Source organism: Lissotriton vulgaris, chromosome 1_1 (assembly GCF_964263255.1).
Source record: "Lissotriton vulgaris chromosome 1_1, aLisVul1.2, whole genome shotgun sequence".
NCBI lineage: Eukaryota > Metazoa > Chordata > Amphibia > Caudata > Salamandridae > Lissotriton > Lissotriton vulgaris.
Genome location: NC_141685.1, coordinates 1,140,112,967 through 1,140,125,709, shown reverse-complemented (window position 1 = coordinate 1,140,125,709; position 12,743 = coordinate 1,140,112,967). Strand labels below are relative to the sequence as shown.

General features: G+C 45.5%; 1 protein-coding gene across 4 annotated transcripts in view; it reads right to left on the bottom strand.

The window, feature by feature from the left end:
• SMARCC2 (SWI/SNF related BAF chromatin remodeling complex subunit C2) overlaps positions 1-12,743 on the bottom strand; it is a 482,651-nt gene that overhangs the window by 462,374 nt on the left and 7,534 nt on the right. For all 4 annotated transcript variants that reach the window (XM_086963879.1, XM_086963886.1, XM_086963883.1 and 1 more), the window contains exons 2-3: positions 10,624-10,743; positions 9,931-10,016 (exon numbers count right to left, since the gene is read on the bottom strand). In XM_086963879.1, coding sequence (XP_086820005.1) covers positions 9,931-10,016; positions 10,624-10,743 — 206 coding nt within the window. The remainder of the gene's footprint in view (positions 1-9,930; positions 10,017-10,623; positions 10,744-12,743) is intronic.

Sequence of the window (12,743 nt, the reverse complement as noted above, 5' to 3'; positions counted from 1 at the left end):
CAGCAGGAATGCTGTGCTGTGTGCGACAATGTACAACAGGATGGCAACAATCGATGTGAAGTATAGGGTGCATACATCATGCTCTACAGCACAAAGTGCATATGTGACAATGTGTACCACATCCAGTACTAGTGTGCAGCTGGAAGTTGGATGCAACCATGAAGAGCGTGGAAGTCACAAGAGAAAACATAGAGCTAAACTGAGCTTGTGTGAAAAGTACTGCAAAGAGTCTGAGCTACTATGGGCAGTAAGGGGTTGTTTGTGATGATGTACATTTGGGGGTGCAGAGGTTTGTGACAACATATGGCAGATTGGTCAAGTGTGACAATGCTAGTCAGGGAGGCCACAAGCATAGCAGCCATTACACACAAAGCAAAACAAACCTTCACAGAAGGATCCCAAATGCATAATCCTAAATCCAGATGCAGGTAAAAGTTGATAGCCTAAGAACAGTAGTGTGTTTGCAATGTAGGAGAGAAGACAAGGATTTCTTTCTGCTCTCAATCAAGTTTTATAAAAATGCCTCATCAATAGCATCACCATCTGCACACTTCAAAAAACTATCCACCACCTCGGCATAGCCAACATTCTTACCTTAGAGGAACAAAAATATTAAAAGTAGAGTGAAAGATCCTCTATGAGGGCTCTTGCAATTTTAACACGGAGGTGAAGTAGAGGAGCTGTGGGTGGCCCCAGCCATGGAAAGGCATAGAGTGCAGCAGGTCAGTTTTTAGATGCAGAGGTAGAGCTAATTGAGAGTTGTAGCACTTGAAAAGCAAAGGGTGATGAAGTCAAGATTTAAATGCAGACGTGGTTGGGTCCGGTTTCTCATCCGCAATTGGATAGCTATTCACTTTCCGTCAGCTCCTTAGCTTCTTATAAGCAACTTCTCATTTGCTATCAGTTCCTTGTCTGCAGCCAACTTCTTGGCTGCTAACATCACTGCCTCTGGTTATTTTCTGATTTATTGTGCATGCTGAGCTATGTAAGCAAAAGTCTGACAGTTGTATATGCAGACAAAAAGTAAAGCCTCATACGGTGGCATCACTTTGAAATCTTGGCTGTGACTACTTTTTACTATGAATTATTTTTAGATTACAAATTGAACACAGTATCATTTTTCGAAGTCCCAATTAAATTAACTGTTTTCTGATCTTCACAAGACTAAGTTTCCACTGAAAGGAAAAATAACGGACATTTGATGAAAGCAGTACAAGGAATAAAGCAGGTGTTAGTTGTTCTCTTGTAAAAATTTCATCTACAAAATAAGGAGTATGGGACAGGTGGCACGGGTGTCTACAATAGCTCTCACCTACAGCGCCCTAGTACTATTCTCAGATCTTTGACTCGTCAGTAAAATGTCACGAACAGGGCCACTGCTTTTTTGCTAACTGTTCCAAAGAAGACTATTTTAAAGGTGAAAATGCAGCTTTTTATTATGAATTTCGAGCTATACAAAATCATGCCTTGCTGCAGAAACATGCAGGTGTTTTCAAATAAAAGTGTATTTGTCAGACACAAAAAATCCATGAAACATGAGAATGTATTTCGTATTCCCTAGGATATCACTCTACCTCTGATTTTTAAGCACTAAGGACTTGGTCAGTCAGGTTTTTTTTGGGGGGGGGGGGCGGGGGGGCAGGCACCCCAAAAACACTTTAGCTATACCAGATTCACAACTAATGTCAACAGTATACCTGCCTGCCATCACCTGTACTTTATTCCTTCTCTGAATGCACTGCTACCGGGATGTAGCTCAGATATAGGGAATGTGGAAAAAGGAACACATGGGTCCCCTTAATGTACAATGTCTGACCCCCATCAAAATATGAAGACCCATGAAAGAGAAGTGTGCAATATAAATGTTTTTAAGGCAGTCTGTTAAAAGCAAAAATTAATGGGTATCCCTAAAACTGTGAGAATGATGTTACCCGGTCCCCCAGAACCACATGCTGTGTCGGCAAGGTGACAGTTCTCAGAACTCCTTTTGGAAGCCTACTTGGGCACAAGTTATCAGCAGAGACTGTCTTAAGGATTTTCGATGTGGACTGTGAGGGCCAAACCCCACTTGAGTACTGGGCTCAGTTTACTGAGACTCCAGACCGCTACCTTCTCTGGACAATGCAGCTTGCAAGAGTCCTGCAGAGCTAAGATCCTACCCTTTCTTGAGCACTGACAAAATTATCTGCCAAAAGCCAGGAGTTTTCCTTTTCCTCTTGTAGCTAATCAACAGATTCATGTTGAATCTGTCCTTTTGCTTTTTGGGGAGACTAAACAAGCTCTGCATTGGGGCTAAAAAGCCTGCTTCATAATTACCTCGCTTGTGTCTACCATTACAACCACCACATGTTTAACTGCAGAAGCTATGGGCAAATGTACATCGACCAGAAACAGTTATCTTAAAGATATCAAAACGTTTTAGGGATGAATCTGGGAGAGAATTTTGCAACCTGGAGTTACATGTACTTTTCTCAAGAACATTAATAATTTCAAAATCAACCACAAGTGATTATTCTCAGGATGTTTTTTTAATGAATGGAAAAATAATATCCCAATTTTAGGAGCATTTTATGTCTGCAATATTTTTCCTTTAGTTGAAAGGGAACCTTTAACACATTCTTTCTCTTTCATCATTCCCCCTTAATTTTTCCTTGCAAACTTGTTTACTACCTGTACAACCCTGCCCACTTATCACCCCTCGTTAACTTAGCTTATCTATCAATTTTTATTGTTAATTATTTCCCTTGAGCTACAGTTTTCTCTTAGTATTAACCTTAACCTCCTTTTCTTACTCGTTGCCCTCCAGTTATTTATTCTCCCATTAGTTTTGACACACTGGTGTAATTACTCAGATTTTAGACCCCAGGGTAATTAAATCTAAGAAAAACGTATCAGAGATTCTAGGACCAAAAGCTAGCAGGTGCACATGATTTCTGTAAAGATAACCAACCATTTTACCACTATTCAGCTTTGGTCAGTAGCTTGGGCAGAATGTGCTAATATCTGAATCAACACACATTACCATTATGGCATAGGACAATATCAGCCAAGTCCTAGGTCTATAGCTCAATATTGTCTTTGATAACTAGACTGTCTGAAGGTTATACCTTACATAATGGATTTCAAATCCAGTTTTGATTATTACACTGTACCGGCGTACGCTAACCTGTTCATGACAGCCTTTGAGAACCAACATATTTACCAACGTGAAGAATGGGCAACTCAACTATTGATGTACGTAAGGTTCATCGATGATATTTTTCTAATATGGAGAGGCGATGAGGAAACGCTAAGTAAAGAATTGGAACTATTGAACACCAGAAATGAATGCATTAGTTTCACGTGGCAGACCAGCACCAAAACAATCCAATTTTTGGATGTTGAAATCACCAGGTCCAACCATCAATTCCAAACTAACCTCTATCGGAAGTCAACCGATAGGAACAATTTACTTAAATATGACAGCCATCACCCTCAATCATTGAAGACACACATGCCATATTCGCAATTTCTCAGGGTCAGGAGAGTGGTCTCGGAAATAGAAGAATGCCAGGACCAATTAACAATCATGTCACAAAGGTTCTTAGATAGAGGATACCCGCAACCAATTATAGAAACCGCATTACCAAGAGCACAAAAAATGCCCAGAGAGGAACTTTTTAAGCACCAGAAGAAACAAACTACACAAAGAATAACGTGCGTGAGTAAATTTTCCAAGGTTCGCACATATTTCAAGACCATCATCAAGCGACATTGGCAAATCTTAAAACTAGAGGAGGATTTCAAAGGGACCTTCCAGGAAGAACCGCTTTTCACGTTTACCAGGGGGAGAAACTTGGGAGAAATGTTGAAATATCCTAGTGAACGCGCACCATTGAGCACATTTCATGGAACAATCCCATGTATGAACTGCAGTAGCTGTCATAACATTATGAAAGGGAATGCGATCTCCCACCCGATGAAAGGTTTCAGAATACAGTTGAGAGTGAATGGCACATGTGACACAATGAACTTAATTTACATGTTGAAGTGCCCCTGTGGCTCGGTGTATGTCGGGCACGCTGAAAGAAAACTAAAAACACGCTTAACAGAACATAAGAGCAACATAAGAACTGAATCCGTGAAATCGACTGTTGCAGTTCACTACAAAGAACAAGCATTGGAAATGCAATAGGTCTCGCAGCATTAGAGTTAGTGCTTTTAGAATTGTTTATGGGGTTTTTTTGTAAATCTTTAGCATTTTTGTTTCCTGTAGCCAATGCTAAAGAATTACAAATAAAAAAGCCATAAACAAATCTAAAAGCTCTAACTCAAATGCTCCGAGACCTATTGCACTGTGTGAGGGTGAGGGGTTGAGGGTGAGTGAGGGTGAGGGTGAGTGAGAGTGAGGGTGAGTGAGGGTGAGTGAGGGTGAGTGAGGGTGAGTGAGTGAGGGTGAGTGAGGGGTTGAGGGAGAGTGAGGGTGAGTGAGGGTGAGTGAGAGTGAGTGAGAGTGAGTGAGAGTGAGGGTGAGTGAGAGTGAGGGTGAGTGAGGGTGAGTGAGGGTGAGGGTGAGTGAGGGTGAGTGGGAGTTAGGGTGAGGGGTTGAGGGTGGGTGAGGGTGAGGGGTTGAGGGTGAGTGAGGGTGAGTGAGGGTGAGGGGTTGAGGGTGAGTGAGAGTGAGTGAGAGTGAGGGTGAGTGAGGGTGGGTGAGTGAGGGTGAGTGAGGGTGAGGGGTTGAGGGTGAGTGAGGGTGAGGGCGAGTGAGGTGTTGAGGGTGAGTGAGGGTGAGGGTGAGGGGTTGAGGGTGAGGGTAGGTGAGGGGTTGAGGGTGAGTGAGGGTGATGCTTACGGGTTGAGGGTGAGTGAGGGTGAGGGGTTGAGGGTGAGTGAGGGTGAGGGGTTGAGGGTGAGGGGTTGAGGGTGAGTGAGGGTGAGGGGTTGAGGGTGAGTGAGGGTGAGGGGTTGAGGGTGAGTGAGGGTGAGGGATTGAAGATGAGTGAGGGTGAGGGGTTGAGGGTGAGTGAGGGTGAGGGGTTGAGGGTGAGTGAGGGCGAGGGGTTGAGGGTGAGTGAGTGAGTGAGGGTGAGGGAGGGTGAGTGAGGGTGAGGGGTTGAGGGTGAGTGAGGGCGAGGGGTTGAGGGTGAGTGAGTGAGGGTGAGGGGTTGAGGGTGAGTGAGGGTGAGTGAGGGTGAGGGGTTGAGGGTGAGTGAGTGAGGGTGAGTGAGGGTGAGTGAGGGTGAGGGGTTGAGGGTGAGTGAGGGTGAGTGAGGGTGAGGGGTTGAGGGTGAGTGAGTGAGGGTGAGTGAGGGTGAGTGAGTGAGGGTGAGGGGTTGAGGGTGAGTGAGGGTGAGGGTGGGTGAGGGTGAGGGTGAGTGAGGGTGAGGGTGAGGGTGAGTGAGGGTGAGGATGAGTGAGGGTGAGGATGAGTGAGGGTGAGTGAGGGTGGGTGAGGGTGAGTGAGGGTGAGTGAGGGTGGGTGAGGGTGAGTGAGGGTGAGTGAGGGTGAGCGAGGGTGAGTGAGGGTGAGTGAGGGTGAGGGGTTGAGGGTGAGGGTGAGTGAGGGTGAGTGAGGGTGAGGGTGAGTGAGGGTGAGTGAGGGTGAGTGAGGGTGAGGATGAGTGAGGGTGAGTGATGGTGAGGGTGAGTGAGGGTGAGTGACGGTGAGGGTGAGTGAGGGTGAGGGTGAGTGAGGGTGAGGGTGAGGGTGAGGGAGGGTGAGGGGTTGAGGTTGAGGTTGAGGGTGGGTGAGGGGTTGAGGGTGAGTGAGGGTGGAGGGTGAGGGGTGAGGGTGAGGGTGAGGGGGTGAGGGGTTGAGGGTGAGTGAGGGTGAGGGGTTGAGGGTGAGTGAGGATGAGTGAGAGTGAGGGGTTGAGGGTGAGGGGTTGAGGGTGAGGGGTTGAGGGTGAGTGAGGGTGAGGGTGAGGGTGAGTGAGGGTGAGGGTGAGTGAGGGTGAGGGTGAGTGAGGGTGAGGATGAGTGAGGGTGATTGATGGTGAGGGTGAGTGAGGGTGAGTGACGGTGAGGGTGAGTGACGGTGAGGGTGAGTGAGGGTGAGGGTGAGTGAGGGTGAGGGTGAGGGGTTGAGGTTGAGGTTGAGGGTGGGTGAGGGGTTGAGGGTGAGTGAGGGTGGAGGGTGAGGGGGTGAGGGTGAGGGTGAGGGGGTGAGGGGGTGAGGGTGAGTGAGGGTGAGGGGTTGAGGGTGAGTGAGGATGAGTGAGAGTGAGGGGTTGAGGGTGAGGGGTTGAGGGTGAGGGGTTGAGGGTGAGTGAGGGTGAGGGTGAGCGAGGGTGGCTACGGTATGGGATGTCTCATATTAAAATTACGTGTGACCTGTGAAAACGTGAGTGAGATACCGGCATGCCATGTTCTCTTGTACAAGCGCAATCGGGTGTTCAACAATGCCATAGTGGGCCGGTTCATGGCTACGTGTTCTATCATAAAAATAGTGCAAATGCTCATGTTTAAAAACGTCAAAGCCAAAGGAAAGTACGATTTAATTTTAAAATCAAATAAGTAGAAAAAAATATATAATTAACAGCCATTAGGTTTAAAACAGAACCAATGCAAGGAAAGGTGTATTTTAAAAGGAGAATAATGATGTTAAAAATCGAACACAACACATAAGGAGGTCCAAGCCCAACGAGCGTGTAATACAAAATAGCAGGTAGCCAAGCAAAACTATCAAAAGTCTATTGTCATTTAAATGAACCCCGGCTGATGCTAGAAAATGGCCAGATGGAGCAGCATGCTTACATAATGTACATTTTGGTCCGGCATATATACATTTCCTGCTAAAACACATCAATGCAGAGAGATTATGAGACAGCAATTAGCCTCAGCAGCAGAACGAATGTAATATGCAGGTAGCTGAATCTTTTCCTCCAAGGAGGCGCAGAAAGGCATTGAAAGGAAGCTAGCATCCATGCCCACAAATACAAGAATCTCCTCACAAAACACTGCTTCCTTTTGCTAGGTTTAAAAACAAGGTTGTACTTACTAAAATATGCAGTGTACAACATGGAGCAGCAGCGTTCCTGGTCACACTTTGACCCAGCAAAGCCATCAGTAAATGCAACACTGTAATGGTTTAACCAGAAGGAAACACTATTTCTGGTCGGCCCACAATGAATATATTCATAAACATTCCTACGTTGTCTTCCTTGCAGAACGCCTGCCCGCCTGTTGGCTACAGCTTCGGGAATCCCACCAATCGTCTCTTCTGGGATAACCTCAAGGTGAATGACATCAAGTGGAACTTCGAGAAGTTTCTGGTTGACCCGGATGGGAAGCCCGTCAGACGCTGGCACCCCCGAACCAACGTGTCCGTGGTGAAGCGAGACATCATTGAGTACCTGCGGGCGGCGCGCAGTCCACAGAAAAAGATTTACAATCAAGCCGAGCAGAAGTAGAGACCCCGCGTGCAAGAGGAGGGAGGGGGCAAATGAGAGAGAATGTATGTGAGGTTAAACTAGGGGCACTGATTTTGTGGGTGGACCTTCAGAGATCTCTTGTTTTTAGGGGAGGGGGGAGGAGAGCGAAAGGATCGGAGACACGAGCAGGCAGCTGGAGAGCTACCACCACTAGCTCACGAGTCGCTCTGGAGACACCAGGTATAGACCAAAGCAGAATGTTTCCAAGAAGTACTTCGTCACAAGTGGCGTCTAAAGAATTACTGAACAGAAGTGGCCATAATTCAGGCAATGCTGGTACACAAGGGGAATGTGAACCTTAAAAATGGAAGCAGAAGCTGTTTGGATTAGCGAGAGTGCTTTTAAGTAATAATTTGACTAATCCATTCTAAGTAATGAGGTAAAAAAGTCGCTACTCGGAGGTTTAGAAAAAAGAAGCCGGAGGGAAGAGAGGGGAGGGGGGAGGAGAAATGCGACACGGCGGGAAGGGGAGGGGGCGGAGCGGGTCAAATAAACAAAAAACAAGCTGGAGGGGAGGGGGGAGGAGAAATGCGACACGGCGGGAAGGGGAGGGGGCGGAGCGGGTAAACAAAGACGGACGTGCACGCGCTTTTAAGGTCAATGCGCATGCGCGTAAGCTCAATGCGCATGCGCATTGACCTTAAAAGTCACGGGCACTGCAAGGAATCGCCACGATTCCTTGCAGTGTGGATAAAGAGTGGATAAGTCGCAATACTCTCGCCTTGCTCGATGCGCATGCGCATCGACAGGCGAGACCTAAAAACACCATCATATAAGCCAATTACGAGTTTGCATCCTGGAAATAGTCCCAAAGACTGATGGTCCTCTAAACAAGAAGAATTTACTCAAGAGAGAAAACTATTGGATTTACCACCTAAACAGCTTGAAGCCAGATGGGCTCAATGATCGAACTGAATTTTTGTGTTATTTATAAATATTTAATGTGATGTGTTGAACACTTATATGTTAATCTGTATAAGGTACCTTTGAACTAAGAATCAATACTTACATATACATTTGGTATAGGCTTATATTGCATTTAAACAAGGCGCTGGCGAGTAGCCATTAGAGTAAACTTAGAGCGGCAAAACCTAGGACCGCGGCGATGCATTTGCGTAAAGTTAGTTGAAAAAAACACATCGCGCACAGCACAGCGCATGCGCAAGGTTTCAGGAGAAATACTAGCACCTGTGACCGAACGCCAAGAAGAGTGCAGCAGTATTCGCGTAAGCGTTTTGAGACTGACAACCACGATTAATAGGTGAGAAAACTGGACTGATCGCACAGAGCGTTCGCTTATCGAAAGTTTTTCTGTATTAAGCAAGCGTTGGGTCGGCGGACGAACACTGAAGTAACACACTAGATCGTGTGAATATAAGCGCTACACATCGAACGTACCAGCAGGATATTTTACACAAAATAGTACGACAGCAAACAAGTCCTGAACGCCTTACTGACAGTGCGCATAGATGAATTTCACAGTAAAAACTAGCAGTTTGTAACTACCGCTATATCTTAAACGTTAAATCGTGTTATTTTTGTTTGCTGATGTAAACAGGACAGGTTGAAGCAAGTTTTGTTTTGTAATTTCGCAGGTTTCCCTGATGAAGGTGCGAACGGCACCGAAATGCATTGGAAGTGATAAAATTGGGGATAACAAAAAACCTTAATTTGAAGAGAAAAGAATATATATGTGAATACAACATGGATATATTTGAAGAGAATGAATTATGAATAAATTTGATTGAACCAGTTGTGAAAACAAACAACAGCCACGTTTTGAACTTTATTTGCTGTAGTATCAGCTACTACCTGATGCCCTGGGTGAGAGGATTATGGGGAAATAGTCCTGCAACCAGTAGACTGTACCATACCACACACTTCCTGCTGAGCTGTGTCCTAGTCATTGGACTCCACAAATTAAAGGAGGACCGACAGGCACAGTAACTCTGTCCAAAATGCCCACTTTGGGAGTGATAGATGGACATTCTCCCAGTTGTACAACTTCCTGCCTGCTATTCTCATCCTCCGCCTGGCACTACAGATCCTGAACCGAGTAACTGTGTTGGACAAAATGTTACACAGGATCCTAACACTGTAAGCAATGATAATCAATGTATCACAGCTAATGGCTGAACATGATTCTACTTGATTGGCACAGTGTTTGACTGTACCAAAGCTGGTGTTGGTTGCACACAACAATCTACGGGAAGGCTACAATGTTAGTCTTCTTGCTGATGGATCAATTGTAGTGCTTTGTGCATCATTACAGAGATTGAGCAACACGGTTCTGGAGGAACTTCCAATCCTGCAGTTTTCAGACTATGAGAAACCCAATGCACAAAAAAGGGTACAATCAATGGCTGGCAGTCAAACCATTTTAGGTGTTAGAACAAAAGAAGGGAGCCGAGGGCATGTCATGTAGAACAGTTTAGTACCTAAGGCATGGCTGTAACCATATTAAAAAAAAGACCTTGAAGACGGTGGGATACAGGGATAGGAAGGTTTAGGGACTCACCATCCTTGGTCACTCTTGAATTTATAGGCTGCGGCAAGAATATGGCAGAGAGCACCACCTGACTTAAAATCCAGGAAACATTTAATCTGCAAAACAGGGAAGAGTATAGTCAAGAAGGAGATCGGGTATAGCCCGTCCACCAAGCCTACCAATAATACTCACACACCTTCCCATCAATCCCTTCTACCCACCATCCCACAGACTCTGTTAGTACTCCTAACCACTGATCTTTTCCACCATTCAACATATAATATCATACAGCAATTCTACACATCTCCCACTTCAACTAAACCGGACCTCTACAAGCTATCGCTTCCCAACATGAAACACTCCCCAACGCCCAATATTGCTTCTAGGTGCAAATCTGGAGCAAGAGACTTTAAGTGCTTCCTCATTAACTCCATAACATGCGACACATAGACAGTCTTTTTTTTCCTAGAGACAGGTAAAAAAAATTAGACCATCTGTCACCTGTGTTCACACCTTCAGCCACCTGCCTCACCAAATGGCACTGCTTTTTGTGTCATAAGAATCCCCTTTCTCCAACCACTACTCAGCTAGATCACAATGGATAACAACAAGAGTTATGGGAGAGAATGTGTGAGATGGGATGATGGCAGTGTGTATTACACAGGTAGGGAAGCAGACCACGCACAGATGACGCAAGTTGCAAAAAGTTGGAAGATGACTTACCGGCAGTTTGGTGAGCGGGGCGTTACTGACATGTTTTCCAAACACCTCTTCCTGGAACTGCAGTAGTTGTACCACCAAGCTGGACAGAGACTTGTTGGTGGGGGGCTCTGCCTGTGTATACTAGAAAACAGGAGCACACAAAGTAAATTATCAAAGGCTGTTCTAAACAAGAATACAAGGCATATGATAATACAACAGATGCCACAGAGAATCCTGGGCTGCAGAGAAGTAGTTCATACTCAAATGAGGCCTTATCTCTGTTGGCTATGATCTATGTTTATGGAATTTCTTCAGATCCTAATTTAACTTCACAGTTACATCTTTCAGATTCTTCATATTTAGTAAAAAAAAAAAGGATTGCCCCACCCCCACATAGTTTCTAAGGCATGCTTCATCAAAGAGTCCCCATCCGATCCAGAGTTGTCACTGAATGGGCTTGACCTCTTCTGAGGAAGTTCACGATCTGAAAATGACCTAGTGGAATGTTCCAGATGTTTTATACACGGATGCCCAGGTAACATTAAAAGGAACAAAGAGTACACATTGATGCTTGGAGGCAGTTAGTGCTTTAGCGTCACAAAATCTTATCTACAAATTACCGCCATTATCTACCATACTGGTCAAACGGTCATCCTCAGGACCAAAAAGGTCCCTAATGATTCTCATATGAAGCCAGCCGTGGTTCATGTGGAAACATTTCACACACACAAGAGCAGGTCAACAATGATGCATACCAAAGTTTGGACTCAAATTAGTCTGGTAATTAACCCCGAATGAGCTACATTCAGAGGCTTGGACCGGGGCAGATAAACCTGCCAGCCGCTTTTTTGGATGACAGCTAGACTATAAGAACAGCTTGCCCTCTACCTCATGAGGCTGATTAAGCTGGGGACCGTCTGGTCTAGAGAAAAGCTGGCTGACCAGTTAGGCAGAGAATGGTTGTATTATGTAGACCAGATATTGTGACAATAGAGAACTACCGCCAAGAGTCAATTTGTACTCTTTGTACTTTTTAACTTTACCAAGGGTCCCAGGAATAAAACATGCATTATTGGAAATCCCACTAAGTAATTTTAACTTTTGTTATACAGGATTGCTTAGATTAAAAGATCTAGAGCTCCCTCAGAAGTCGATGAGCTCATCCACTTACATATTGTAACTGGATCAGGATTCTATGAGGAAGCGTGCCACAGAAACTCTGTGGCTTGTGAGTCCTTTTTAGGTCTCGCCTAAGCAATCCCGTAAGGCTTTCAAAAGTGTACCCAAACTGCAGATCGGGTACAGTGCATGTGAGCACAACTACGCGCATTGTGAACAGCTGCCATTTGCTACCAGACACTTCGTGCGCGCGAGCCGCGCTCCACCTCTGCTGCCACTTCAGCTAGAGATGCTGGCGAGATTATAGTAAGGCTTTCAAAAGTGTACCCAAACTGCGGATCGGGTACAGTGCATGTGAGCACAACCACGCGCATTGTGAACAGCTGCCATTTGCGACCAGACACTTTGTGCACGCGCGCCGGGCTACGCCTCTGCTACCACTTCAGCTCACCAGGCTGCACACCCACTCACCCCTCGCTCACCAATGTCCCTCCCCCACTTCCTTTGATGTCCGCCGCGAGTTCTTACAGGCTAATGGCCCTCCCCCAGCACAGAGCGTGCATCGCTTGCTTTTTTTGTTAGCCGTTTCCGTATTCCGTGAGACCACAGTACCCTTGCACACAAACTTCGGAATTAGTAATCCACCTTACATCTATTCTTTTAGGGGTTTTAGGGGTTAAAGCTGCACTACCCATGCAAAGCTTACTAGGGGTTAAAGCTGCACTACCCATGCAAAGCTTACAACTTAAAGTTGTTGTTGGGGCACGTTGGCATGGAAACTGAGAAGGTGCCTTCTAAAAGAAGTGCTTTGAAGTTTGTATTTTCAAATCCCGTCAAGGCCCTAGTGTGCAGCATGGATCAATTACTTTTTCTTTAAAGTAAATAACTTGTAAAACTGTTTTGCGCGGCACAGTACCGTTTTCAGCAGTAAGATTAGAATTCTTGCCGCTAACCTCCTGTGTCCGTGAATGGATGACTGTCGTCTTTTTTTAATTGAAAAAAACAGTAGTGTGCCTAAGTAA